Source organism: Protopterus annectens, chromosome 2.part1 (genome assembly GCF_019279795.1).
Source record: "Protopterus annectens isolate FY-2018-M chromosome 2.part1, PAN1.0, whole genome shotgun sequence".
In the NCBI taxonomy this organism is placed as follows: Eukaryota; Metazoa; Chordata; order Ceratodontiformes; family Protopteridae; genus Protopterus; species Protopterus annectens.
Genome location: NC_056729.1, coordinates 1,009,219,626 through 1,009,246,989, shown reverse-complemented (window position 1 = coordinate 1,009,246,989; position 27,364 = coordinate 1,009,219,626). Strand labels below are relative to the sequence as shown.

The window sequence follows — 27,364 nt, the reverse complement described above, 5'->3', positions numbered from 1 at the left end:
AGACTAATGTGTGCAAAAAAGGAACATGTTTTCGTGTGCATTACCTTACTTTTCTGAGGCCTAGTACAAAAAAGTAATATACATACACTGTTTTCATCTATGCCATGATCAAAGAATACTATTGGCAATTTTATCCTCGGGCCTGTAGTGAAAATGAACTCTGCCCAAATGGACACTTCAGTAAATAAACATAAATAAACGAAAATTGCAGGTGTTATTTTTCATACTTTTTTCAAGATAAATCACTTCTTTGGAGTGTCAGAGCATTGCAGCTTCTAAAATAGTTCAGTTTTATGGCATGTTGTTTGCCAGTCTTTGTCACTGCAAGGCAAAGGTCAATCAGAAGGGGTTATCATCAGGGGTAGTTTGAGAATGTTCTAGTTTTCTCCCTACCCTGACTGCATGCACTTGGTGAGCGGTCAGAGAGGGGCTAGCAATGCACTGTCCAATGAGTATGTCCCCTCACGATGCAAGATGCATTCCCTCCATGTAACACTGACTTTCCAGTGTGACTCATGCACTGGGTGTCCTGGTTTTCTTTGTGGAAGCTGCAGTGTCCAGGGTGCCCCCAAGTGGGTGAAAATCTATCCCATACCCCAGAACAGATGAGTAGGCCACATCCCTTCACTCCTCCCCTTCCAGCCTTGCTCCCCCCCAGCGTTGATGCCACTCTTCCCTCTGCACCACAGGGGCAGGTCTGTCTTATAGCAGTTGAGTCAAATGTATTTAATCAGTTATGTTTAAAAAAAAATATTTTGAATTCTAAAACATATAATGGCAATAAACAAAACCTAAAATCCCCCTCCCTAACCATAATCATATGCTTACTGCTGATCGCTCCCTAAACCTACAATTTCTCTCCCCTCACTAACCCTGCACCTATTTCCTTTCACTCCTTTAACCTAAAATCTCCCTCACCCACTCCAAATCACTGACTAAATTTAAAATTTCCCTCCCCCCCCTAAAGTTTAAGTCCTCCTACCAGTTTCCATTTTTCTACTTACCTGGCCCATGATGAGACCTTGATGACATCCAACTGTTGCAGCAGCTGCTTCACTAAACTCATTTTCAAGTTTGAGCAGCTGCTCGACCAGTTGGGTGAATGGGGTAACAGATTATAAGCCCCTGGCTGTGAGTTAGAGGAATTTGAGCAGCGGGGACTCTAGTGGCTGTAAGACACCTAGTCTAGTCACACATATGATGGCACTGCTCCATGCATGCTTCCCCTTCACACTACAAAGAACAAAAGGCCTGAGGTACTCTAGCCACTGGCAAAACAAATGGAGCATCAACAGCAGCCAGAGGGAGGGTTTAATGGTCTGAGGGGGAACTGTAACAAAAAAAAAAAAGCAAGAAAAAAAAAACATTTAGCAAAATGTGTAAGTGAATGAAATAAAGCAATCAAATGATGGCACAATAATCTCCCCTGACCCATCTACAAAACTATTAGTTGTCATCATAGACAATAATCTAAAATTTGACCTACATGTTAACCAAACTATCAAAACCATCAATAAAAAACTAGGGTCACTTTACAGAATAAAAGCCTTCCTAACCCCTCCAGCTAAAATTGCCATAGCTCGCTCTCATCTTCTTTCAACCCTTCTGTATGCATCCCCTCTACTCCTGAATTTAAACAAGACTGTCCTTAACAAACTCTCAGTTTGCTACAACCACATTGCCAGGTTTGCCACTGGGCTGCCTTTTAGGACACATCATTGCATCAATCTAAATCAGCTTGGGTGGCTTGAACTACCCAGCCTAATCCAGTATAACCAACTGATTATGGCCTATAAAATCCTCTATAATCCGGACAATACTCCTGCACTTAAAAATATTATCACCCCCTATAACAATCCTACACCGCTTCGATCCTCTAACAAACTACTAATTCAGACTAGCAAAATTAATAACACAGCCGGTGATTCTCTCTTTGCAAACTCTGTAAGTAGATCCTCATACTCTCTTCCAGCTGATATTACCTTACTTTCCACCTTAGGTCAATTTAAAACTAGACTCAAACAACAGTTGTCACTTAACTGGCTATGTCAATGTATCAAGCTTGGCTAACTCTCTCTAGAATGTGTAAAAATCTGTTAACCAGTTTACTGTGTAATTTAATTTAATCCTGACTTGTGCTCAGGATTAACTGTAACCTGTGGAACTTGTTTAACTTGCTTACTTATGTAATCTCTGTAAATAGTCTGTTTGTAATATGTAATGCTGGTATTATGTAATGCTGTATCTGCTTACCCTTGGAGCTTTTCTCCCCGGGCCTCCGCTGAAAATGGACATGCATCCAGTCGGACTATCCCGGTCAACAAATGTAAAATAAAATAAAAATAAAATGGTTAAACTGTTAGGACTTTTCTTAAAATATACATTCTAGAAAATCTCACAGCACAAATTGAATAATTATTTTTTAAAAAACATAGTGTGGTTTATATGGTAAATACCTGTCTGTGCCCTTGTTCCTAGTTTGTTCCATTTAGTGGTTGAGGTAATAGTCTACCTTTTGAATATGTGAACACTGTACAGAGACTGGACTTTAATTTACCTGAAACCATATTAATTGTTTGATTCAAAAAACAGTCTCATGATAGGCATGTTATCTTTTTATAAATAAGGTGAAAAATGCACTTTCAGAACTGACAATGTGCAGTACAAAAAGTGAATGAGGAAATGTTTTAGCATGGCTGTAATATTTTGTTGTAATTTATCTGTTGTTTTCTTTTGACACCAACTGAAAAGGGCCTTTAGCAAGACTACCTACAGTGTAATGGATATTTAAATATGACCAGAGTAATTCAGTTCAGAATAATAGCCATCTGTGTCCTAAACTCAAATACATTTTCTCATTACTGTTGTACTTAATGTTGTCATATTATTCTGCATTCAAACTGTATTCTACGTGTTTTCATTTCACTGTTCCTGAGAGAGTCCCTCACCCCATGCCAGGTCATGGCTGAAAAGGGCGTTGTGGTCATTCCACCTACCTGCTAGAAATATTTAAATAAAAAATACAGCACATCAAAAAAGATTATGTACATCTTTATTAACTAATCACAAGTAACATTTTTTTATTTTCCAGATTTACAGATTAGAACATATGCATGCAAAAATTGGAACTATGCAAAATTACCTGCATAGTAAAATTTAACAATTCTGTACATAGATGCTGTTCTTATGCAACTCATTTGTTTCCTAATCTAAAAACACATAGCATTGTGTGGCATTTTTTTATCTTGAAGAATATTTCAAACTTTTAACTCTGTTTATTCAACTGGGAATTTACCCGTAACGACTGCTCACTACCAATCACTGTAAATTACATTTTGTTAGGATCAGCAAAAGCTTTCTTTTTAGATGATATAAAACACAAAGCAAAGCAAATATATTTGCATACTGCATTTTATGATGACTTTCTTAATTCACCAATGGGGCAATCAAAGCTCTCAAAAGTATTTAACACACAATTTATAAGACATGAATTCACTGTTGTAGCATGGAAAATGCCCACATGTACCTAATCTAACATTTCTAAATAAATTGTTTCAGATGACTTTGTAGAGGAACTTAAAATAGAAAACATTTCTATTGCTACTGCATATGAAGTTTTAGAATCTCATGGGTTACTGATGCACCTTTTAGCACGCGTGACCTGATGAAGCCAACATTAATTTGAGGCCTGCTTGGCTGCTAAACCCAGTGCTGTAACTTTGAATATACATTTCGCTATTTTCACAAACTGTCCACTTCTAAACACATTCTATATTATTATCAAGGAGTTTCAGAAAGTTTTATGTCCATCAATATGTTGTTCACCCACACTGCAGTGACAATCTTCTTATTTTCATCACATTCTTGGACTGGGAAGTAGTTATGCAACTGTATTTTGACATTTATCCTACTTGCTTGGGTCAGGCATAAGGCTGAATGAACTCAAACACCACCAGATAACATAATTAACTTACACTCCTTCTGCCATTTTGAACATTTTAATGAAAAACACCTTCTGTTCATGCCACCACAGAAGCAATGCAAGGAATACAAATGGAAATCATGAGTTTTAGATTAATTTTGAAAAGCACTGACTTGTTTCTTTTCCATACTTTGGTCTTTAATCTCCTCAGCTTTTTTGTCAGTGATTTCCATTTAATTTTGCTGTAATTATTCTGTCAAAAGAAGAGAACATAAATCTGTTACTTTTTAATGTAGTAGTACTTATTTTCTTTCAGTAGCAATGGAGTGCATATTTTATCTGCCCACCTGATCAATGAAAGCATAAATTAATGCCACAGAGACACAAATGATTATCATAGATGTAGGTTATTTTTCCCTGTACTTTTGACAATTTTAATCCAATGCTTTAAAGGGTGTTATGCAAAATTTAGGTGCATGTCACCTGTCACAAGCTCTGTGCCCAAATTTGCATCATATTATTAAGGAGTTATTCTGCTTAAGCAGCTGGAAACAGATCCGGTTCCAACTATTATTTAAAGAAAGATATACATAACATTATCGAAGGCATTTATTAGGTCGTGCTACCATAATCCAAGTAAATACTCTGAAATCTATTTAAATAAATCACATCTCTCTGCAGATTCTAGCATATAAATTTAAACTACCGTGATTTTATTAATAATATGGTGATCTTTAATACTGGGTAAAATGTATTTTGCTCTAACAAACTGTGGCATGTATTTTTCTATTACAGTTGTCATATATGTCGGATTTCAGAGCTGGATTGGCACCTGCTGTTTTAATATCATGGCACTAAAACCCCTCATCTTTTTGAAAGGCACTTACAGAAACTTACAAAGCACTAGCCATCTCTTAGGAAGTAGCTTTAGCTTCTGAAATGCTTGGTTGCACTGCCACCCAGAGTGCATATTGTATATTACACTTTTTCATGCTCTAACGCATATTGCCTGATTTAACACAACAGCTTGATTTAACAGCAAAATAACCTAGAGGAAAAACTGGCACTCAAGCATCTGTGGTAAAAAAAAATTAATAAATAAAAAATAAAAACTCTTGTCTTTCTATATAAATATAATATTCAATGTCACATGTGAGTTAAACAGAAGATGTTGGTACTTAGCCAAGTCTCAGAACTTGGAAATGATTTTTAAACAAAAATGGTTTATTCAGTTAGCTGATTAGTTACTAGATCAACTAACTAGCAAAATTAACTAAATTACCCATATATCATTTACAAAGTAGCTCTTTCCAGATGCAAAAAAAAACTTTTTTTCCTGCCAATTACTTATGTGAAATTGTGGCAGTTACTTTAAAATTCAGAAAATACATCCAGGGATCGAGAAAGAACCCAATAAAGAGCTGCTGCAAAAAGGTGCTTTTTCCACAATGTGGGAAATGTGATTCAGAGGCACATAAGCCATTATTGACTAATAACATCATGTTTCTGAACTGATGTTAACTACAGCTAGTTATAGTCAGCACTTTCCAAGGGTAGTTAACACTAGCAGGTGGCAGGCCATGCATCGCATTGCACAGGCACTGTTCTCATTTACTCTCCCACACACCTACACACAACCAACTCACACACACACACACACACACACACACACACACACACACACACACACACACACACACACACACACATCTACCCTATGTATTCCCTAACTAACTCTCCTACAGCAATCTCCCAGGCAGACACACATACTCACACATACACTCACACATGCGGCTTCACACAAACACAAACAGAACACTCACTCTCAGCTAAACTTCCTGGCTGTTATCTCTACCATAATGGGTGAACAGAAGCTTTTGAGTCTGCTTATTAACATGAATGGCCGAGAGCAGACATGTTATTTTACACAGTCAAGTGAATGGCTTACTGCAGGTATTTCTTGTGGAGTACACATGGCTAATTAGCACATGCCTTTCCCCTAAAAGACCTTATTACCATTTAGCATTGCGGCAGAGACAGACCACTGCACTGCTACACATCTGTGTGCTAATGCACTATGGTAGGGCTGTCTCTGAATCCAAAATGGTTACCGAGTACAATACACCTGGTGCGCACTACTAAATAACATTTCTGAATTCCTCTCAGACTATCAAAGTAAGACATGAGGCAGCTGCAACTATCAAATCAGGGTAATTTGATAAAGCAATTCATTAACATAAAAACTAGAACAAAACTGAAGGCTGAGCCAGATAAACTGACCATTTAGTTTATCCACTGATCATCTGGGTTTAGTATTTGCATTATGGCCAGCTTTGTATCCCGAAAATAGCTTCAGTCATTCTAGTTCCTGCTTATACTGACTTTCCTCCTAAGGAACACAGTTTGCAAGAGCAATGTCTCAAACCCTGAAAAGTTTGTCCCAACACCGTGTAGCGATAATCCTGCAAAGATTTGAATTTTACAAAAAAGGACAACCAGAACTATTGAAGGGTCCATCATTCTACAGGTGGGCACAAAAATTTCCATGGAGTCAGACATATCTGGGAGTACACTCTGCCAGAATGTTTAGGTTCATAGGTTCATAGGTAGGTACTAGGCTATCTGCCTGAGGGCATTTATAAACTTAGCCAGAGTGTGTCGGCTTTCGCCGTCCCATTGATTAATTAACTGATCCTATGTCAAGCAGAGCCAATGAAGTTATCCCAGGGGTGCATTATCTGTTACCCATCCACTTGTCAAGGTTTCTCTTGAAGAGTGTTAGTGAGGGGCTCTGCCTGATGTAATCTGGAATTTTGTTCCAAAGCTTGGGGAGTCTCTGTGACAGGAATCTATCCCTCCAGCATGTTCTATTTATTGTTATGGCGAGGTTTAACTCACTAGAGAGCGTGGCTCGCAGTGACTTGGATTTCTTTAGGTGGAGCATGTCCATCAATTCTGAGTTGGACATGGCTTTGTAAGTCAGGCAGAGATCACCTCTGAGTAAGCGATATGCCACTGAGTCGGGCTGCATAGGACATATGTTTGAAACCAGTAATCCTCTTGGCGAGGTACTTTTGTAGCCTTTCCAGCTGTTTTAAGTGTCTTGTGAGGTACATCCCAAATGGGGCATTGTACTCTATGATGGGTCTAATGAGTGATGAGTAGAGGGGCACTATAACCTCTTTATTTCTAGATGTGAACCCTTTAGTAATTAGATGGACCACATAGAAGGATTTCCTAACTACATTGGCAATATGATTGTCAAAGGAGAGATTACTATCTACCTGGGTCCCAAGATCTCTTATTACCTCTTTTGTATTAAGGGGGCTGCCACCTCTGTGGTAATTCGTGGATGTTTTGTTTTTCCCAAATGGGATGACTATGCATTTTTTTGGCATTTAGCTTGAGGTCATGACTTTGACACCAGGTGTCCGTCTCGGTAAGGCCCTTTTGGAGGATGTCCGTATCAGCCGGAGAGTCAATTATGGCTCCCAGTTTGCAGTCATCGGTGAACTTGATTAGCCATAGTCCTCCTGTGTTTGCCAGTACTTCTGAGAAGTATAAGCCAAACAGTAGGGGTCCCAGGACCAAGCCTTGTGGGACACCACTTGTGACTGGTTTAGAGTCAGTCCTGGAGCCCACTATTCTTACCATGTGAGTTCTGTCTATAAGCCAGTTGGCAACCCATTTTGTGACGTAGGGGTTTATGTTCAGGCTAGTGACTTTTTCTGTAATACCTGAGTGGGGAATGGTGTCGAAAGCCTTGGCGAGGTCAAGGTAGGCTGTGTGAACCACCTTTCCTTTGTGTACGGCCTTGGTGACTGTCTCGAAGATGTCAACCAGGTTTAGTAGACATGATCTGCCCTTAACAAAGCCGAACTGGGTCGGGTCAAGTGTTTGGAGGTTCCCAATGTCTTAGTTAATGAGTTCCATGATGATGCACTCCATAGCCTTGCAGACCAGGCTAGTCAGGCTTATGGAGCGATAGTTACCAGGGTCAGTTGTGACCCCTCCTTTGTGGAGAGGAATAACCGTTGCTGTGCACCATTCTATGGGCACGTAGCCTGTGGAGAGGCTGAGGCTGAACAGCTTGTTTAGGTAGGGGGTTAGTTCGTTCTGTAGTTCGTGCAAGACGCAGCCTGGGGCACCATCTGGTCCCATTGATGCTGTGTTTTTGGCTTTTGAAAGGGCTGTTTTCACCTGTGCGTCTGTGATTTTTTGGACACTACACTTTTCTGGTATTGTTGTGGGCCCTTTTGGAGGTGAGGGGGGGGGGGTTTGCACTGAATCTATCTGCCAGGATGTTGGCAATATCAGTAGGTTCAGTATATTTTGTGCTATTTTGCACTAGTTCAGTGCATATCTGCCACTTAGATTCTTAACATAGCTAAAGAAGGCTTTGTGGTTATCTTTTGAATCCTTAGCTATTTTTCTTTTGAAGTTAGCCTTGGATGATTTCATGAGGGACCTCAGTTTCTTACTGATACTGATCAGGGATGTCTTTCCTTCTTGGGATTTGCTTTTTTTCTGAACCAGTTTCCTCTTCTATTGTATAGCCTGTTTATTGCATGGGTCCACCAAAATGGTTTCTTTCTCTTAGAGTGAGTCTTGGTTTTACTAGGGATAGCATTATCCATGCATCCTTGTAGGTGCTCATAGAGTGCATTTGTAAAGGTTTCTGCATCTTGGGCAGCATTATCCTTTAGTGTGGGGGCTGTGAAACTTACCACCTCTGTCATAAGTAAGGTGAAGTTTGCTTTAAAAAAGTATTTTACTGCAGTATCCTTAGCTGTGGGTGGTGGGGGGGTGTGGACATCCAGAGTGATTAGTTTATGGTCTGATCTAACCAGTGACGGGTTGACCTCCAGTGTGGAACATCTGTCACCCATGTTGGTGATGACCAGGTCCAATATGGTTTCACCTCTGGTAGGGGAGTTTACCAGCTGATTCAGGGCATTTGAGTTGATGAATTTTAGGAAGCGCTGGACCTGGGAATTTGTACTCGATTAGTTTTCCCAGTGAATGGTAGGGTAATTGAAATCAGCCAATATCAGGGTGTTTGGTAGGACCTTCATGTTTTCCAGTGTCTCCAGAAAGGTGGAGTAGTGGTCCTGGGTCATGGAGGGTGATCTGTAGCAGGCCACAATTTGCATTGCAGATTTGCCAGATGTTAGTTGCACATGGATGATCTCAGAGGTATCATGCTGTGCCACTAACCTGGAGGTGTGGGTATCCTTGATGACTATGGATACACCCCCTCCTTTTGTGTTTCGGTCTGTGTTCTGTGGCCGAAATTTGTGGGATGAGTTGTAGCCTGGTAGTGCTGGGGTGCTCTCTGGAGCCTTGAACCAGGTTTCAGTTACTGCACAGATGTCGACGTTGTCCATACTGAGGAGTGCTTCGAGCGCATGCATTTTAAGATTTAAACTCCTGGCATTGAGTAGCATAACCCTCACTTTTTTGTTAATTGTGCTGTTTACAGAGGTGGGTTTGACTTTTGAGCCTTGCCTAAAAAAGGCACTATGGGGGCAGCAAGAACCTTGGCCAGTATTTGAAAGCCTAGGGGTGACAGGTGCAAGCCATCTCTTGCGAAGCAACACAGCTTGTCGAGCATGTCATCCCAGGCTGACAGACACTGGATCCCCTTTGAATGACACCAGAAGCTTAGCAAATTGTTGAAATTGATCATTTTTATTTTATACTGAGGTATCATTCTTGGTGAGGGCAGGATGCTACTCAGGGTCAGGTTCATACCAGCCTGGGCTACATGATCAGATAGCTCTTCCATGTCTCTTTTCATGTAGTCCAGGGAGGTACGTCTTAGGTCATTCACACTAACATAAACAATGACAGAGGCATATTTGTACTTGTTCTGGTGTGACCTGAGTGCTTGTGTTATGTGGCGGATTCTGGCTCCCAACAGGCAGCTAACAGTAACCATCTGCTTGTCCGGCCTAGTGAGTGGTACATCAGTGTGCCTGACTATAGAGCCACCTATTACTAGTGTGTTAGGTATGTTATTTTGCCTTAACGGCTGTGATTATGTGGCACACTGATTTTGTGTTTTATGTGTTGTCTGGTTTGTGACGGGAAGTGCAGGTTGTTTGGGTGTCTGCTTTGGAGGTCTCTGATGCTTTTGCAGGCTTTTATTTAGAGCCTCCACGTATGATTTTGTGTATTTATGTGTATTTTTTGCCAGTGCTTTTAGTAGGTCTGTGTGTGGCTGGAGTTGTGGTGCAAGAGTTAACCTTCTCCTCTTGACTGTCTGTTCCAGTCTTGGGTGGAGACAGCTTAGCTTCCAATTTGGCTGTATAATTGCATCTCTCGCATATGTTAGTGTTTTGTTGTAGAAGGAGAGGGTTGTCTGCGTACATGAGGCAGTTGTAACATTGCCTCAGGATACCCAGATTCACCAGCTGGACTGGGGAGTGCATCTGAAGTTGCCCTTTTATCATGCCTGAATAGTAGGGTGAGCTGCTTAGTCGCTTGGTTGGTGAGGGGTGAATAAAGAGCCTTGCCCTGCTGGGCAATCAGTGTCAGGGTATATTAGTGCTTGCTATTAGGTCTGAGCAAGTGCTGGGCTGTAAGATGCTTTTTGAGTGCTTAGGTTGAGAGTTAGACTAGTTTCAAGGGAAAAACTGAAGAGGAGACTTAGTGGAGCCAGGAATAATTTAACAGTAGCTAACCGGCACTGCCCAGTGCGTAAAACCGTACAAACACAGTTTGTATAGTAGGGAAATGAAAGAGATAGAAATTAGCCTAAAATGGCCAATAAACTACTAACTTCTGGGCTGGAACAACTCCTCCAGGGACAGATAGGCTGCTCAAAACTCCCCTCTCTCACAGGTGAACAGAGAAACTTCCTTCTATCCAACTAAGGTATGGGTATATGATGACGAATAGTTTGTTGTTTAAATAAGGCACAAAACTGACAGCGAGGTATGTCGTGGTCAGGGCCTAGGTAAGGAATGCAGTACGAATGAAAATCTTGATGAGGTTTTTGCTTTCCACAAGAAATACAATTACTGACTTTTACTGACATTGGTTTAGAGCAAGAAAAAGTTTCCCCAACGGGGTACTTAAGTTTAGTTGAAGAATTTGGTTCGGAAACCCGAAAACAAAAATTTCAGGAGTCAGCCGACTGACACTTGCGAACTGCTTCTGCTTCAGGCACCGCATGGCAAGAAAGACCAGTGTAAGGTTTGTCCTGCATTAGGTTCTTTTTTTGTTAAAGCGCAATGTTTATGCTTTAGTCAGTGTTTAAAAGAGGCTGGGGGGTGCATATGCCTCAGGCTAAAAGGGTGTAGGTGAGCAGGGGTAGCACCACCTCCCAACTCAGCTGAAATAAATGTTTCACTTACAGATAGCTATGCCACCTAAATAATAGACTAGCTGTATGAATGTACAATAGTGGAAGTCAGTATACCTTTTTCTTGGACATGTTAAGGGATGAATCTTTTACGCCAATATTTATCATTTAATTATGTTGCTCAAGATTTAAGCTAATTAAACAATGACCAAAATAACATTAGGGGGAGTGTGCTAGCCAATATTTTATTTTAATTACGTTTTCAAGGTCTAAGCTAATTAGTCAAATAAATATTTAATCTGTTAGGCCATTGTTTTGTTGCATCTTTTTATTTCCTAAGATTTTTGCAAAAAAAGATTTAACATGAAGATACGTGAAAATAATTGCCTAAAGTATATCCTGATTTACACATTATAATTTAATCAAATTTATATTGTAAACCTAAAGCACATACACACACACACACACACACACACACACACACACACACACACACACACACACACACACACACACACACACACAAACATATACATGTAATACATTAGTTACAAATTTAAAGATACTTAATACAATCTTATTTAAATGAATATAGGATATTTCTGTAACAAATTAATATATATTTGTACCATACAATATAAATGAATTACTATAATGTAATGCGGAAAAGAGAAAAAAGAAACAGACTTGAAAAGTGGTTGTGTTCATCATTTTCATAAAGAAGAAAATTCAATTAATTATGAACTAAGCAATTAAAAAAGGTCGTTACATCCATAATAGATTGTATAATGGGAGCTGCCTAGTATCAACTTAAACTATAGCATTTAATTTATATTTGAACCATAACTAGTAAAAAGATCAAATCATACCTTCATAACTGTGAGAATGCAAACATAGCCAGCAGTTTAGCTCATATCTGTGTGAATCAAACTTCTTTCCCTTGCAAGAGCACTGCCAGCACACTCAAACCTAGGGAGGATTTGGGAGTTTGCATTAGCTGCCAAACTGGTAATAACTTGGCATTGGAAATATACAAACTACTTGTTATGTCTTTCATCCCATGGTATACGCATAAATAACTAAGTCAGCTTTTCTATAAATGTATATCTGAAGTTGGGGTTCTATTTTCTCTCAAAATGTAGTCCAATAAGGCTTAATTAATGGGCATTTTCAGAGAATGTGCACCTATTAGCTTCCACTTCAGGACCATTACATCTCCAACATAGTGGGGTTGCAGAAGGAAATATTTTATCAGACTTGCCTGAGGTTAAGAACAATCCATGCAGCCACTCCAGTGGCATAAATGGTTAAAGCCATGTATAAGGCCCAGCTGACTCGGGTTTGATTAGCAGTTTGGGCCACTGATGGAGCTACAGGAAGGATAGGCATGCCCATTCTGGGGGAAGGGTGCTCGTTGGAGACACTCCCTAACGAGAAGCATGTTCCAAAGAAGAAAGTTGTCCTTGGACATAATTAATGAGTATGGGGGCAGGGAAAGAGGGTAGAACATATAAAATAACTTCACGTAGAAGTAAGCACAGATAGATGATCCCCCAGAATGCCCTTAAGATCTATGACCAGCACCAATCGCACAGAAGAATGCCTGAGGGGGTAGGGGATGACTGGTAGACCAGGCATGGATGTGGGACACTGGGGCCAGGCAGGTGCAAATTAGGTCCACAGGGACCACAATAATTTAAAAAGAATTTCCACACATAGATCCTCCACTTAGGAGAGGAGGTTGATTTATGGGGATTGTGGAACATATAAGCCATTTTTTTTATGTTGCACCACTCTCTTTATAATAGACACCTGCTTATATGTACAATAATATAAGTTGTGGATAGATGGAAGAAATATTCCTGTTGGTACCTGTTGGAAATAGGGTACTATTGACTATAAGGTAACAAAAAAGGTAAGAAGACAGTCTTCCAGCATCTGGTAGTGAGTTTTATCCTGGATTAAGAATGTTAATTGCAAGTAATGCAAATAATGTGTGGAGGGCAAGTCAAATTCTGAGAAAATCTTAGAAAGGATTTCAAGACATATGCCTCTCTCCACCCAACAATAAGAGGAAAGAATCTTTCAAATATAGAAACACAAGTAAAATCTTAAAAGCAGATAGCAGTAAGGCAAGGGTTCCTGTATGATCTATATAATTAAGAGTGGAACAGATGCTAAGATATATCATATTTAGGTATTGTGAGGAACCAATTGTTGATATCTTGGTATGATAACTACTAAAAATTGCAGAGAGCAGCACTAACTTACTTGAACCTTTAAGTTCTAGAGATTGATATATTTTTGACTGATGAATGGACAGGAATACATCTGCCATTTGATTAAATAAAGGAATAGTTAGGACTCATATGGTAAATACCAACCACTTACTGCACCATAACCACTTCATGCTACAGCGCCAAGCTAGGGAGTCATATTCCTCCCCACTGGTTTGGTACATAATATATAGAATATTGGCCAGGAGTAGCATATGGAGACCATAAAAAGGTTAATATTTGTTTGCCCCACTTGCACAGGCATCTAAATGGTACTCATATAAGAATTCCCTGTAAGATATACAGTAACTTAGGACAGAAGATCATCTGTACAAGTGTCAGTCTCAATTCAAAGAGCAGATTTCATTTTAACAAATCCTGAAGGTGGTTCAAGAGTAGATTACAGTTGATATGGCAATTTAAATCCCTACCAACAGATGGACTAAAATACAAATGAATACCTAGATATTTGAATGCAGGGAGATTAAAAATAAATTAATTGGAGGTTGAATTTGTAATAAGACAGTAAGTAGTACTTGACATATTAACAAACTTTGATATATTAACTTTGCATCTCATGCATTGTTGCCATTCCTGTAGAATCTCCAGCAACGTCATAGAACTCAGTCGGGATCAGCCAAAATCAGTAGTAAGTCATCAGCAAGTAACACTAATTCACCAGTACGATGAGCAGACTGAATCTTTCACTCCATGCTCTGAAATGTAGCCCTTAATGCTACAGCTAAGGGTTCTAATGCAATGATAAATAATAAAAGGATCAGAGGACATCCCTGCCAGACTGCCTTTGAGATAGCCAGGGAGAAGAAATACAAAGACCTCAACAGACCACTGCTGTACTACCTTGATAAATTTATTTTACAGCTTCAGTAAATTGAAAAGGAAAACGGAAGTGTTTCAAAACTGCGAAAAGATATGACCATTAGACATTAGAAAAAGTGCTTTCTGCATTTGCAGACAGCATACCTTGTGAATATGTCAGTCGCTGGCCTCTTGCAAGCCATTGGGAAGCTTGTAGAATATTATGTCTTGCTGTTCTCCCTAAAACAACACCTACCTGGTCAGGATGTATGAGGAAGAGAAGTAATTTAGTGAGTCGCATTGCCAATAGTTTAAAGTCCACATCCTATAATGAAACTGATCTATAACTACTTGGTTGTGTAGGGTCCTTCCCCAATTTTGGCAATGGTAATAAAAGTGACTGCTTACAAGACAGTGGAATCAAGTAGTCTGTTTACCAAATTAGCCCAAAAGCAGGAGAAGGAAGATGCTTGTAGACCTCTGAAGGCAAACTGTTTCCACTAGGGACCTTATTTGCCTTTAATCTTCTGATTGAGGTGAATAATTCAGTTTTTTTTTAAATAGGCAAGCACAGCCCATGCTGTTTTTTTAATAAGGGTTGCAGCATAAAATATATTTTATTCAACTTAGAAATACTTATAGTTGGTGTCTCAGATTCTGCGTATAAACCTTAATAATATTGCCTGTATTTATCCAGAATGCCTTGGATTGTTACAGCATCTCCACACCATCTGCTGCCAGCAAAGATTAAGAGAAAAAATTGATTAGCTTTTAATTTGCATCACCTTAGTGAGCCTAGAATAAACATGCAGGGACATTTCATAACATTGTAGGCACAATCAATCCAACAATTTCTGTCTTTTCATCAACAATATCCTATATTTTAGTCTTGATATTCACCAGGGAGTACCTAAAATAAGAGGAGAGCCCAGCTGGATATGACAAATTGAAATTGCTTATACTCTTCCTGTAGGGCATTTAGTTATTGATGCCAAGATCCATAGACCATATGCCCAAGTATGGAGTCTTGCATGTATAAAACTCTTAAAAGTATACCACTGTATATCTACAAGACATTCTTATCTCACATGGGCTGTCATAAATTCCTAGGTATAGGCTGACAGAATAGTAGAAAAATCCTGCCTCCTGCTATATTTGGGAGGTAGCCTCCAACACTTAAGTACAGAACATGATCACGAGGAAGGTTACAAATGAGTGCCTTATGGTCTGAGTACAAGCATGGTTCCACTGCAAACTCCAATATAGGGTAAAAATATTGTACCTAAATGTATCCTGTTGATACTACTCGATGTGCCAAAGTGCATATAATGGTGACTAAAGGAAGATGTACCATGCATCTGAACCTGTCCAAGGTCTAATAAGGAATAAGGTAATGCTCAGCTATGCAAGAATTTGGCCAGTGCAGAAATATGGCAGACAAAGAGTCTAAATCCAATATAATGCAAATAAAATTACCCACTAAGGCAAGTGCCCCTCCTCACCTTATTCTCAACATATTGGAAAAATAGCCCAGCTGGTCTAAGCCCAATAGCTGGAAGAGGTGCATGTTTATAATGGTAAATATACTATGACCATAGTGGAAGATTACTCCAACCAGGATAAATATCCTATGACCATAGCGGAAGATAACTCCAACCAGGGCAAATATTCTATGATCACAGTGGAGGATTACTCCAACCAGGGCAAAAGTATGTAAAAAGTGACCAAAACAAGCATAGCTGAAATATGTTGTTAATCAAAATGACAACTCCCCAGCTTTTCCAAAACAAGTGCTGAAAAAAATCACTGGAGTATATTCCCACATACTGAGCTTAGCATGTTCTTGCTCAGTTTAATGGGTTTCTTGAAATACCAAAATATCAGGGGGTTTAGACTTAATCGTGGTAAGTAATCTGAACAGTTTGATGGGGAAATGAATTCAATTAACATTTATACCCAACACTTTCATAAGGACTCTTTAAGTTACTTCATCTCATCCCCATCAGCAAGCCAGTAAATTTTATACATCTCCCTTCATTGAAAAACTGCTGACCTGCAATGATGCGCAAACATTAATGTGTACTACGCAAGCTCTATGAAACTTTGTAAGTAAGTATCACTAAAGAAATGGTGACAAAATTTAATATTAAAGTACTATGCATTCAGGAAATAAACAATTTTCATAAATAAGGGCAAAGCAGAACTAGCACATTAACTATGTATATATCAATATGTGAACTTCCTAGGTATGGGAGCATCTGCAAATTCCATACCTCCCCTACTATTAGAAGGTCAACAAAAAGAGATCATATTCACAACCTCACTTAGCATGAGTGGTAAGCCCATGGAGCTCTGGTAACATGAAAAAGAAAACCAGTTGTTTTATGTGCACTTTAATAGTTACCCTGATTGTGACATACACACAGCTAAGAAATATGAACTGTCTGTATGCTTCATGTAAATAAACACAGTAATGAAGATAAAATATGGAAAATAATCCCAGGCTGATTTACTCCATGAAGAATCAGCAATAACATAGTGTTCAAAACTGGCCCCAAGAAAGTTAATTTCTCATGTTGGTGCTAACACTGATTCAAGATCTGGAATGTCTGATGTCCTTTTAGATCACTTTGGTACAAAGAAAACTACTCATGTTCCATTTTGTGGTTGGCCCTTATTTGTAAGGTTACATGCCCAGTCCATGGTGTCCACAATATCCAGCGTTAATTTATCCTTCAGAAATGCAGAAGCATCTTCCATTTGAGAAAATATAAGTGCACCTTCTGGCAAAACAACCTTCAGGCATGCTGGGTACAGGACTGATAATGTAATGCCCATTTTCACATAGCTGTTTAGTCAGTTGGGGTCAAGTTTTCCTTTTAACCAAGACTTGTTTGGTTCATAGGTAGGTACTAGGCTATCGGCCCTGGGGCCCTATACAAGCCCAGCCAAAAAGGTACCCTGGCTTTTGCCACCAAAGAAAATTATTTTCCTGTGCCACTGTCGAGCAGCGCCACAGAGGTGATCCCCGGGGTGAATTTCCTATTTCCCATCCAATCATCAAGATTTTTCTTGAAGAGTGCTTATGAGTAGCTCTGTTTGATATATATAGGTAGCTTATTCCAGAGTATGGGAAGTCTCTGGGACAGGAATCTATCCCTCCGGCATGTTCTGTTTATTGTGGTGACAAGGTTTAGGTCCCTAGAGCGTGTAGCTTGGAGGGATTGGGATTTTTTTAAGTGGAGCATGTCCAACAGCTCTGGGTTTGACATAGCTTTGTATGTTAGGCAGAGATCACCTCTGAGTAGGCGATATGTGACGGAGTAAAGCTGGAATTGTTTGAGATGGTCTGCATAGGGCATCTGTTTGAGGCCGGTAATCCTCTTTGTGAGGTATTTCTGCGGCCTTTCCAGTTGTTGTAGATGTCTTGTGAGGTACATACCAAAAGGGGCGATGTACTCTATAATGGGTCTAATGAGTGATGAGTAGAGGAGAACAATGACCTCTTTTTTTTCTGGATGAGAAGCCTTTTGTGATGAGGTATGCCACGTAGAAGGATTTCCTGACTACTGTGGCGATGTGATTATCAAAGGAAGACTACTGTTCACCTGAGTCCCAAGGTCTCTTATCACACTTTCAGTGTTAAGTATACTACCGCCTGTGTTGTAGTTCATGGGTATAGAGTTTTTACCAAAGGACATGACAATGCACTTTTTGGCATTGAGCTTGAGGCCATGGCTTTGACACCAGGCATCTGTCTCAGTGAGGCCCTTTTGTAGGATGTCCACATCGTTAGGAGTTTCGATTATGGCTCCTAGTTTGCAGTCATCTGCGAACTTCGTTAGCCAAAGACCTTCTGTGTTAGCCTGTACTTCAGAGAAGTAGATACCAAACAGGAGAGGACCCAGGACTGAACCCTGTGGTACTCCACATGTCACTGGTCTGAAGTCGGATTTGGAGTCTGCTACTTTCACAGTGTGGGTTCTCTCAGTGAGCCAGTTGGCAACCCATCTTGTGACATAGGGATTTATACCTAGTTTAGTGAGTTTATCTATAATTCCAGAGTCGGAGATGGTGTCGAAAGCCTTGGCAAGATCTAGATAGGCTGTGTGAACCACCTTACCCTTGTCTACAGCTTTGGTGACTGCTTCAAAGAAATCTATCAGGTTTAGGAGACATGATTTGCCTTTTACAAACTTGAACTGGGTGGGATCCAGAGTTTGGAGATTACCAATGTCTTTGTTTATAAGTTCCATGATGATGTGTTCCCTGGCCTTGCAGACCAGGCTCATCAGGGTAATAGGGTGGTAGTTCCCGGGGTCCATGGTGGCTCTCCCCCTTGTGGAGTGGGATAACAGTTGCTATGCACCATTCAGCAGGCACAAAGCCTGAGGTAAGGCTATGATTGAACATGATACTTAGGTGGGGTGCTAGTTCGTTCTGTAGTTTGTGTAGAATGCAGCCTGGGATGTTGTCTGGTCCCACGGATGCTGTGTTCTTGGCTTTGGAGAGTGTGTTTTTTACCTGTGCAGCCGTGATTACAGGAACTTTGCATTCTTCAGGTATAGAGATGGGCTCTTTAGGGGGTGAGAGGGGGGTAAAGTTAGCACTGAACTATCTGCCAGGATGCTGGCAATATCAGTTGGGTCTGTATATTTAGTGCCATTGTGCTGTAACTCAGAGCAGATCTGAGTGTTGCCATTGAGATTCTTGATATAGCTATAGAATGCTTTGTGGTTGTCTTTAGAATCAGTGGCGATTTTGCTTTCGTAACTAGCTTTGGAGGATTTTATCAGGGATCGCAGCTTCTTACTGAGGCTGACTAGGGAGCTCCTCCACTCGTGGGATTTTACTCTCTTTTGCAAGAGTTTCTTCCTTCTGTTGTACAGTTTGTTTATGGCAAGGGACCATCAGATTGGCTTCCTTTTTTTGGAGGAAAGCGTCTTGGTTCTGTTTGGGATAGCACGATCCATGCACTCATGTAAGTTCTTATAAAGTGCAATTGTGTAGGATTCAGTAGTCATAACTGTATTGTTTATCTGCATGGGTGTCATGAAGTTCACCACTTCTGTCTTAAGAAGCATGAAGGTGGCTTTGGAGAAATGTTTTACTATGGTTTCCTTAATGGGTGGTGGAGGCAGGATGTGGATATCTAGGGTAATTAGCTTATGGTCGGATCGGACCAATGAGGCGTTGACTTCAGGTGTAGAACACTGGTAACTCATATTGGTAATGACTAGATCTAGGATATTGTTGCCCCTGGTGGGGGTGTGGATAAGTTGATCCAGGGCATTGGAGTTTATGAATTCCAGAAAGCATTGAGCGAAGGAGTTGGTACATGAGTTTTCCCAGTTAATGGTGGGGTAGTTGAAATTGCCCATTATTAGGGTGTTTGGTTGAACCTTACTATTTTCCAGTACATAAAGAAAAGAGGAGTGGGAATCCTGGGGCGTGGTGGGTGATCTGTAGCAAGCTACAATTTGGATTGCAGTTTTGCCCAGAGTTAGTTGCACTTGGATAACCTCGGCTGCATTATGCTGAGCAACTAGCCTGGAGGTGTGGATATCCTTAATGAATATGGACTCACCTCCGCCTTTGGTGTTCCGGTCCAGGTTACATGGCCGAAAAGTGTGGTATGAGTTATAGCCTGGAAATGCAGGGGTGCTCTCTGGAGCCTTGAACCAGGTCTCAGTCACTGCACAGATATCGATGTTCTCCATTTTAAGGAGTGCCTCAAGTGAGTGCATTTTGAGATTTAAACTTCTAGCATTGAGTAGCATCACCCTCAGTTGTTGCTTGCCTGTTCCTGTTATTGTGGTGAATTTGTCATTTGAACCTTGCCTAAAAAAGGCACTATAAGGGCAGCAAGAACCTTAGCCAGTATCCGGAATCCCAGGGGTGACAGGTGCAGGCCATCTCTGGCAAAGCATTGTGGTCTGTCGACCATGTCATCCCAGGTAGACAGATACTGGATCCCTTTAGTATGGCACCAGAAGCTTAGCCAATTGTTGAAGTTTGGAATATTCATTATCAAAACATAATTTCTTCCCTAGGTATTGAATGCCCTTTTATCTCCCATGCCACTTTAAGAACTTTGTCTTTTTTACTGAAAGGATAAAAAAGGCACTGCAACAGGTCGAGGATCAGATGCCAGGAAGGGGGAGGAGAGACAGACCTGTGCAACCTCTCCAATATCACATTGGTAGAAGTGTCAAGGCCCAATGTGGTAAGTATCCAGGCCTGCAAAAAATAAAGCATGTCCTTTTGCTCCATACCCTCCTGCAGACTAATAATGCATAGGTTATTGCACCTCCCGTTTTCCTGATTATCAATTCTTTCATTTAAGGTTTGGGTAAAAGCCAGCAGAAATGAAATTTGGTACTCATATTCTTCCAAAAACAGTGAAAGGCATTGCACCACTTCGAGTTTTCCAGTGTGCTCCCTCATTGCTGCCACCATTTCTTTAATGTCCTGCACTTGAGAATGCAATGAAGTCCGAAAACAACCAATAGACAAGGTAAGCTGCTGGACTGATGTCACTAGTTGGGTGTAGTCAGCTACATGTGCAGAGTAGTCACTTGCTTTCCTTGGTTTGAAACATTTGTTTCCAATTACAGAACCGATGTAGCAGTTGGCAACCCATTCTCCATAGCCATGCTTACTAGCACCAAAGATCACAGCTGGTCTAAATTCAAACATTGCTTGGTTGATTTCTTTGATGGCATATAACTACCACATGCTGCAAACAGAATTGTTTAATAAATAGAATTTTAATTGCATGTGCCAGACTACTTTGTAAAAGTGCATAATTTATTATTCAAATTCACAGAGCCTATCATTCACAGCATTCACATCCTCAAGTGAGAAACTGAAAGTCCCTCTTATATCTTAATAATATATTTACATGACCAGTTACAGCAAAGATTCTACAAATGCACAGACGTGCAGTTTCCAAAACTGAATAATTCCTTTTCCTTGGAAGTATAGTAAACATAGCCATCACAACTCTAGATCATTTTCTAAGAAGACTGAGCTGTTCAATTACCAGGAACAATAGTGCCTACTTCCACATAAAATATATGCCTTACTGGTTATAATGGACCATCTGAAATGATACAATGAATGGCTACACCCTGGGCCACATATGGGACAGGTAATCCAATTCTGCTTTATTTTACCATAATGTCACCAGTAGCTTGAGAAGTATAAGCTTCCAGATAATGGCATTAAGACTTGAATCCTCTGGAATCTTGCTTGCCAGTATTGCAGATGGTATAATATGGAGACAAAGGTGCAGAGGTACAAACAAAGGCAACCAGGATAGACTCTGTGTCTCTATTCAAGTGGACCCAGTGCTTAATGTCCATATTACTCATCATTATGCAGGGTAAGGGTTTCCATTGTGACATATTATTGTAAAGTACATGAAAACATAGATATTGTACAGCCTTATGTCCTGAACATAAATGCCCATCTGTAGAAATATAAGGAAGTTCAAGAAGCAAAGGGTGTAGAACATACCTTGCATAATTCAAAAATGTTTTAATGTTCCTTCAGTAGTGAAGTAAATTCGGTGAACTGTAATAGATCCGTCACTTACTGCAATGGCACTTCAGCTGACAACTGAACAAAGAATAAAGTCAGTATGCATTTGATGGTATATCTGCTTATGTGTGTCGGCACTTCCACATGCATACACATTTATAATGTTTGACTAGCAATTAAATGGTAGGAGTAAATTCTCTCTATTGGGGACAATATATTTATTTATTTTACTTAAGTATGAATGCAGTTAGTTTTGACACAACAAACTGAAGACTAATTTCACACATGTTTAAGCAACTTTAAAGTGGAAAGCTAATTTTTTCTGGAAGAGTAAGTCAATGAACACTGAAATTATAGGGTTGGTTGTTAACTGATAATTCTCTGTCTTGGAACATCCTAGGCTGCTCATTCACCACATTGTTTGTGTTTTGTGGAGTGACCGAAGAGGGAGAAGGTGAGCTTTACTTTTGTTTTTCACCTTTTCCCTGTTTTCTAAGTCTCTGTGACATTAGAGTACGCATATGTACAAATAGGGGGAAATGATAACTTACCCTAGAAGGAATTCACTCTGTATGTTGTGTGATTGTGTTGTGTGATCTCTGTAACAGTGTTGTTTTGAGCTACCAATTTCTTGAGGATTTGTTTAATATTAATAGCATCTCAATTAAAGATGAGAGAATTATTCATAGTAAAATCCTTTTCAAGACTATAGTTTGCAAACTTTGCAATGAGGAAGGCAATAAAGTGCAAAAAGAGACCTTTTTTGTTGGAGAGATTCTAAAATGTATGAGCACTGTATAAATATGAAATAAGGATGTGCTTTGGTAAAATAACTGAGTTAATCAGGGATTGTAGGTTCATATCTTCATAGGATGATACTAGGCTATTGGACCAGAGGCCCTTATAAGCCTAACCAAGAAATCTGCCTATGTTTCCACAAAGTCAGCACTTGTTTCCCCTGTCCAGCAGGGACACAGGTGGGATCCCAGGAGTGTATTTTCTGTTTCCCATGCAGTTGTCCAGGCTCCTCTGAATGAGGGCTAGAAAGGTACTCTGCTTGACATGGAGAGGAAGTCTATTCCATAGATGGGGGAGTCTTTGGGAAACAAATATATCCTGCCAACAAGTTGTGTTAATGTCACAGAACAGGTTGAGGCCTTGTGTGTGGGTTGCGTAAGTGGAGTTTGACATACGGATATGCAGCAACTCCATCAAGGCTGAGTCTGAGATGGCCTTGTATGTCATATGCAGGTCACCTCTGAGCTGTCAGTACAAGACTGAGTATAGGGATAGGGCTTTTAGCCTATCTGTATAAGATAGGTGTTTGAGATCCTGGATTTTCCTGGTCAGGAACCTCTGTGGTCTCTCCAGCTGCTGCATATGCTTGGCCGGTACATGCAGAAGGGGGCATTGTACTCGATAATGGGTCTGATAGGTGAGGAGTACAGGGATGTTATAACCTCCTTGTTCCTGGATGAAATACCCTTACTTATGAAGTGGGCAATGTAGAAAGCCTTCCATACAATGGAGGCAACATGGTGGTCAAAAGTCAAGTTGCTATCAACCTGGGTGCCCAAATCCCTCACAACTAATTTGTGCTCAGTACATTGTTATTAATGTGATTAGTGGAGACTCCATTTTTCCCAAATGGGATAAGGATGCATTTCTTGGCATTCAGTTTGAGGCCATGCTTCTAGCACCAGTCATTAGTTGCAGTCATCTGCAAACTTGGCCAACCACAGACCACTGCTTTTGGCTTGCACCTCAGAAAAGTATATCCCAAAAAGTAGAGGCCCCAAGACCAGTACTTGGGTTACACCATTTATTACAGGTCTACTACTAGAGGTGGCTTCCCCTAGTTTGACTGAGTGGGTTCTATCAGTGAGCCAATGAGCTACCCATCTGGTAACATATGGGTTGATGCCTAACTGGGAGACTTTATCTATTATGCCCGAGTGGGGAATAGTGTTGAAGGCTTTTGCTAGGTCATGGTAGGCCCCAAGACCAGTATTTGGGTTACACCATTTATTACAGGTCTACTACTAGAGGTGGCTTCCCCTAGTTTGACTGAGTGGGTTCTATCAGTGAGCCAATGAGCTACCCATCTGGTAACATATGGGTTGATGCCTAACTGGGAGACTTTATCTATTATGCCCGAGTGGGGAATAGTGTTGAAGGCTTTGGCTAGGTCATGGTAGGCAATGTGCACAGTCTTCCCCCTCATCCATGGCTTTGGTGACTGTTTCAAAGAAGTCGACCTAGTTTAACAGGCATGAGATGAGTTGAGTTAAATGGAGTAATTTTTCTCCACAACAGTTTACTTTAAAGTACAACTACAGGAATGGCTCAGTGGCAGGGCTACTACCCTCTATGCCATGTGGTCATTGCTGCCACTAGACCTTATTGGCCTACTAGCAGTGACAACCACAAAGAATGCAGGTGTCCTTGGTTCAATCTTTAGACAAGGGCCAGTATTTCCTGTTCAGTTGTTAATGCAATACCAGGTTCACAGTTTGTTTTGCTATGTAAAAAATATGTTTTCCTTGAAATTGTAGCAAACTACTTGCTACAAATGTAACAAGTGTCTTGCTACAATTACAACATCACACAGAAAGAGCTTAAGCACTTCAGTTGTGATGTAAAATACAGTATTGGCGTTCTTTTCTAAGTGTCAGTATAGCAATATCAACCCACAGGCAATTGCTAACTGTGCCTCCTTTCATCTTCAACCTGGGGTATCTGCTACCTTTGCTCTAGTCTAGCTCTGCCTCTGATGTCATTTATGTGATAGGTGCAGGGGCGATTTGGTCTCTCTGTGATTACAATCAATACTGTATTTCTTTGCACTTGGTTTTAGTCCATGATCCTGACACCATGAGCCCATGATGGTTAGGTCCTTTTGCTGGATATAGCTGTTGCCTGGTAGGTCATGATACTCTGAGTTTTCAATCATCAGCAATCTTAGTTCTTTGATGTCAACTTTGATATCAATGAAATAGATGCCAAATAGTAGTAGTTGTCCCAGCATGGAACCCTGGAGCACACCACTGATGATAAGTTTTTTTTAGAGAAAAGTGCAACGTTATCCCTGTTTGAATGGCTCTGCTTATAAGAAAATTAGCTGTTCAAGAAGTTATGTATGGGTTTATATTCAACTGGGTCAGGTTCTTCTATAATGCAAAGTCTGGAATAGTATTAAAAGCGTTGACAAGATCTCTAGTGTGTACAGACATTCCTTTGTCTAGTGCCTCTGCGACCCTCACAAAGAAATACACCACATTACGTAGGCAAGATCTACCTTTCACAAAGCCAAATTAGTTGTGGTGAAAGGCTTGTAAGCTACAATATATTTATTTTATGTGTTCCATGATCACGTGTTTCATTACTTTATAAATGATACTAGTAAGGTTTATCGGTATGTTATTCCCACATTCCATGATAGGGCTGCCCTTGGGAAACAATATCAAGCAGTTATTCTCCAGGCCTTGGCTTGCATATCTAGTGGAGAATATATGACTGACTAGATTTGTAAAGGAGTTGTTGAGGTAGTCTTTCCTACTGAGAGGGAAACAAGCTGGTTTGTTGCCTGGGCCTGTGCAGCTGGTGTTCTCAGTCTGGAGAGGGCCTTAAGGACATTTCAGTGGTAACTGCAGTGGCAGTTCTGACTACACGGTATGAGGAGGAAAACAAGGATGGGAAAAGGGGGGTAAAATTAAGCTAAATGTGTCTGCTACTATAGTTATTATTTCCTTACGATTAGACAGTGCCATTAGATATAAGCTCATTGCAGTGATGGGTATTGATTCCAAGATCACTTGTACAGTTAAATGATGCACTGTGATTCTCTTTGGATAATGTAACAATGTTTAATTTGTATTTTGCCTTGTGAATTTTGATCCTTTGCCTTAGTTCTGTACTTACTCTTTGTTAGACAGTTATTTATAGCTACATTTTTACAGAAAGCACCCTTTATGGATGAAATGTAATGCATTAAAAGAACGATTTGTTAGAAAATCTTGGATGATTTACGAGGATATTTTTATGATAGTTTCTAAAGCAATTATTTCCAGATATTTCCAGATACATGTTCTAAAGCAATTATTTCCAGATACATGTTATCTTGTAGATTTGATTGATAATATTTATAATGAAGTTTTGTCATGAAAGGCAGGGGATTTTGCATCTATTCTGAAAAAGGAGTTGAAAAAGGATGCTTGCTGATAGTATGGGTAAGTAATAAAAAAAGCAATTTGTTTAAAATTTACCACAGATTTTGCAGATATTCAGAATATTTTCAGGAAGTATTAATTTCTTTCTTTTGCGGAGGAGATGGTAGAAAACATAGGGCCTGAACCACAATTCATTTTAAATCTGCTGGTAATTTTCATTCCTTTATTTGAGAAGAATAAAACAATTAGTATTAATAATCATTATAAAAATATAAAAATGGGTATGGCCAAATACAGAACATGTAAACAATGCAAGTATATTAATATTGGAACTTTTGTATCTATAGGCAATAAGCCTGAAGTATTTACCTGTAGTGGTCATTATAGTTGTAACACTAATGGTATTATTTATGTAACTACTTGCCTGTTTTGTCCTTAGTTTTACATAGGAAAAATGGAGCCGCCTTTGAAAACAAGAATTTGTCAATACTGTTATGCAGTTAAAAAGAAAGATATGTCCAATGCTTTGGGTAGACATTCGGTGGTCTGCCCTAATTTTAATAATTTTTTTTATTTTTTAGAAAGTACACATGGATTTTTACAGAACGTGATTAGATTGGTAAGTTATTTATGAGGGAATTTTACTGACATTTATTTTTTAATGTGGACAAACCGCATGATTTAAATAGTGTTCTTTCTATTGCTTGTATTTTAAAATACAACAATTATTTTATCAAATGATATTATTGGTGATAATATTAAGGATGTATGCAATTTCAAAGAATTAGTCTGATGAAGCCTGGTTGTACTGTAGGTCAGATGAAAGTGCTCAAAAAAATTTTTTTTACAACTTCGAGTGAGGATGTTATCTGCTTTTTTATTAGTTTGTGCACTGCTGAATATATGTAGGCTATATTCTATGACAAAATAGGATTCCTAAAGTTTTCATTTGTATCTAGAAAGAGAAAGAGTCATCATCATCTTCTTTCGGCTGTTCCCGTTAGGGGTTGCCACAGCGGATCACCTGTCTCCATTTCTTCCTGTCCTCTGCATCTTGCTCTGTCACACCAACCACCTGCATGTCCTCTCTCACTATATCCATAAACCTTATCTTAGGCCTTCCTCTTTTCCTGTTACCTGGTAGCTTCATCCTTAGCATCTTTTTCCCAATATACTCAACATCCCTCCTCAGCACATGTCTAAACCAACGTAATCTTGCCTCTCTGGCTTTGTCTCCAAACCTTCCAACCTGGGCTGACCCTCTAATATACTCATTCCTAATCCTGTCCACCCTTGTCACACCCAGTGCAAATCTTAACATCTT

The 27,364-nt window shown here is 39.8% G+C and overlaps 1 protein-coding gene across 3 annotated transcripts in view; it reads right to left on the bottom strand.

Annotated features, from left to right (window-relative positions):
* Window positions 1–27,364, bottom strand: part of SLC2A9 (solute carrier family 2 member 9) — a 3,818,728-nt gene that overhangs the window by 3,263,125 nt on the left and 528,239 nt on the right. For 2 of the 3 annotated variants that reach the window (XM_044062594.1, XM_044062593.1), the window contains exon 2: window positions 4,096–4,175. The exons of the other annotated variant lie outside the window; for it this stretch is intronic. In XM_044062594.1, coding sequence (XP_043918529.1) covers window positions 4,096–4,155 — 60 coding nt within the window. In that variant the 5' untranslated portion in view covers window positions 4,156–4,175. The remainder of the gene's footprint in view (window positions 1–4,095; window positions 4,176–27,364) is intronic. 3 annotated transcript variants of the gene reach the window in all.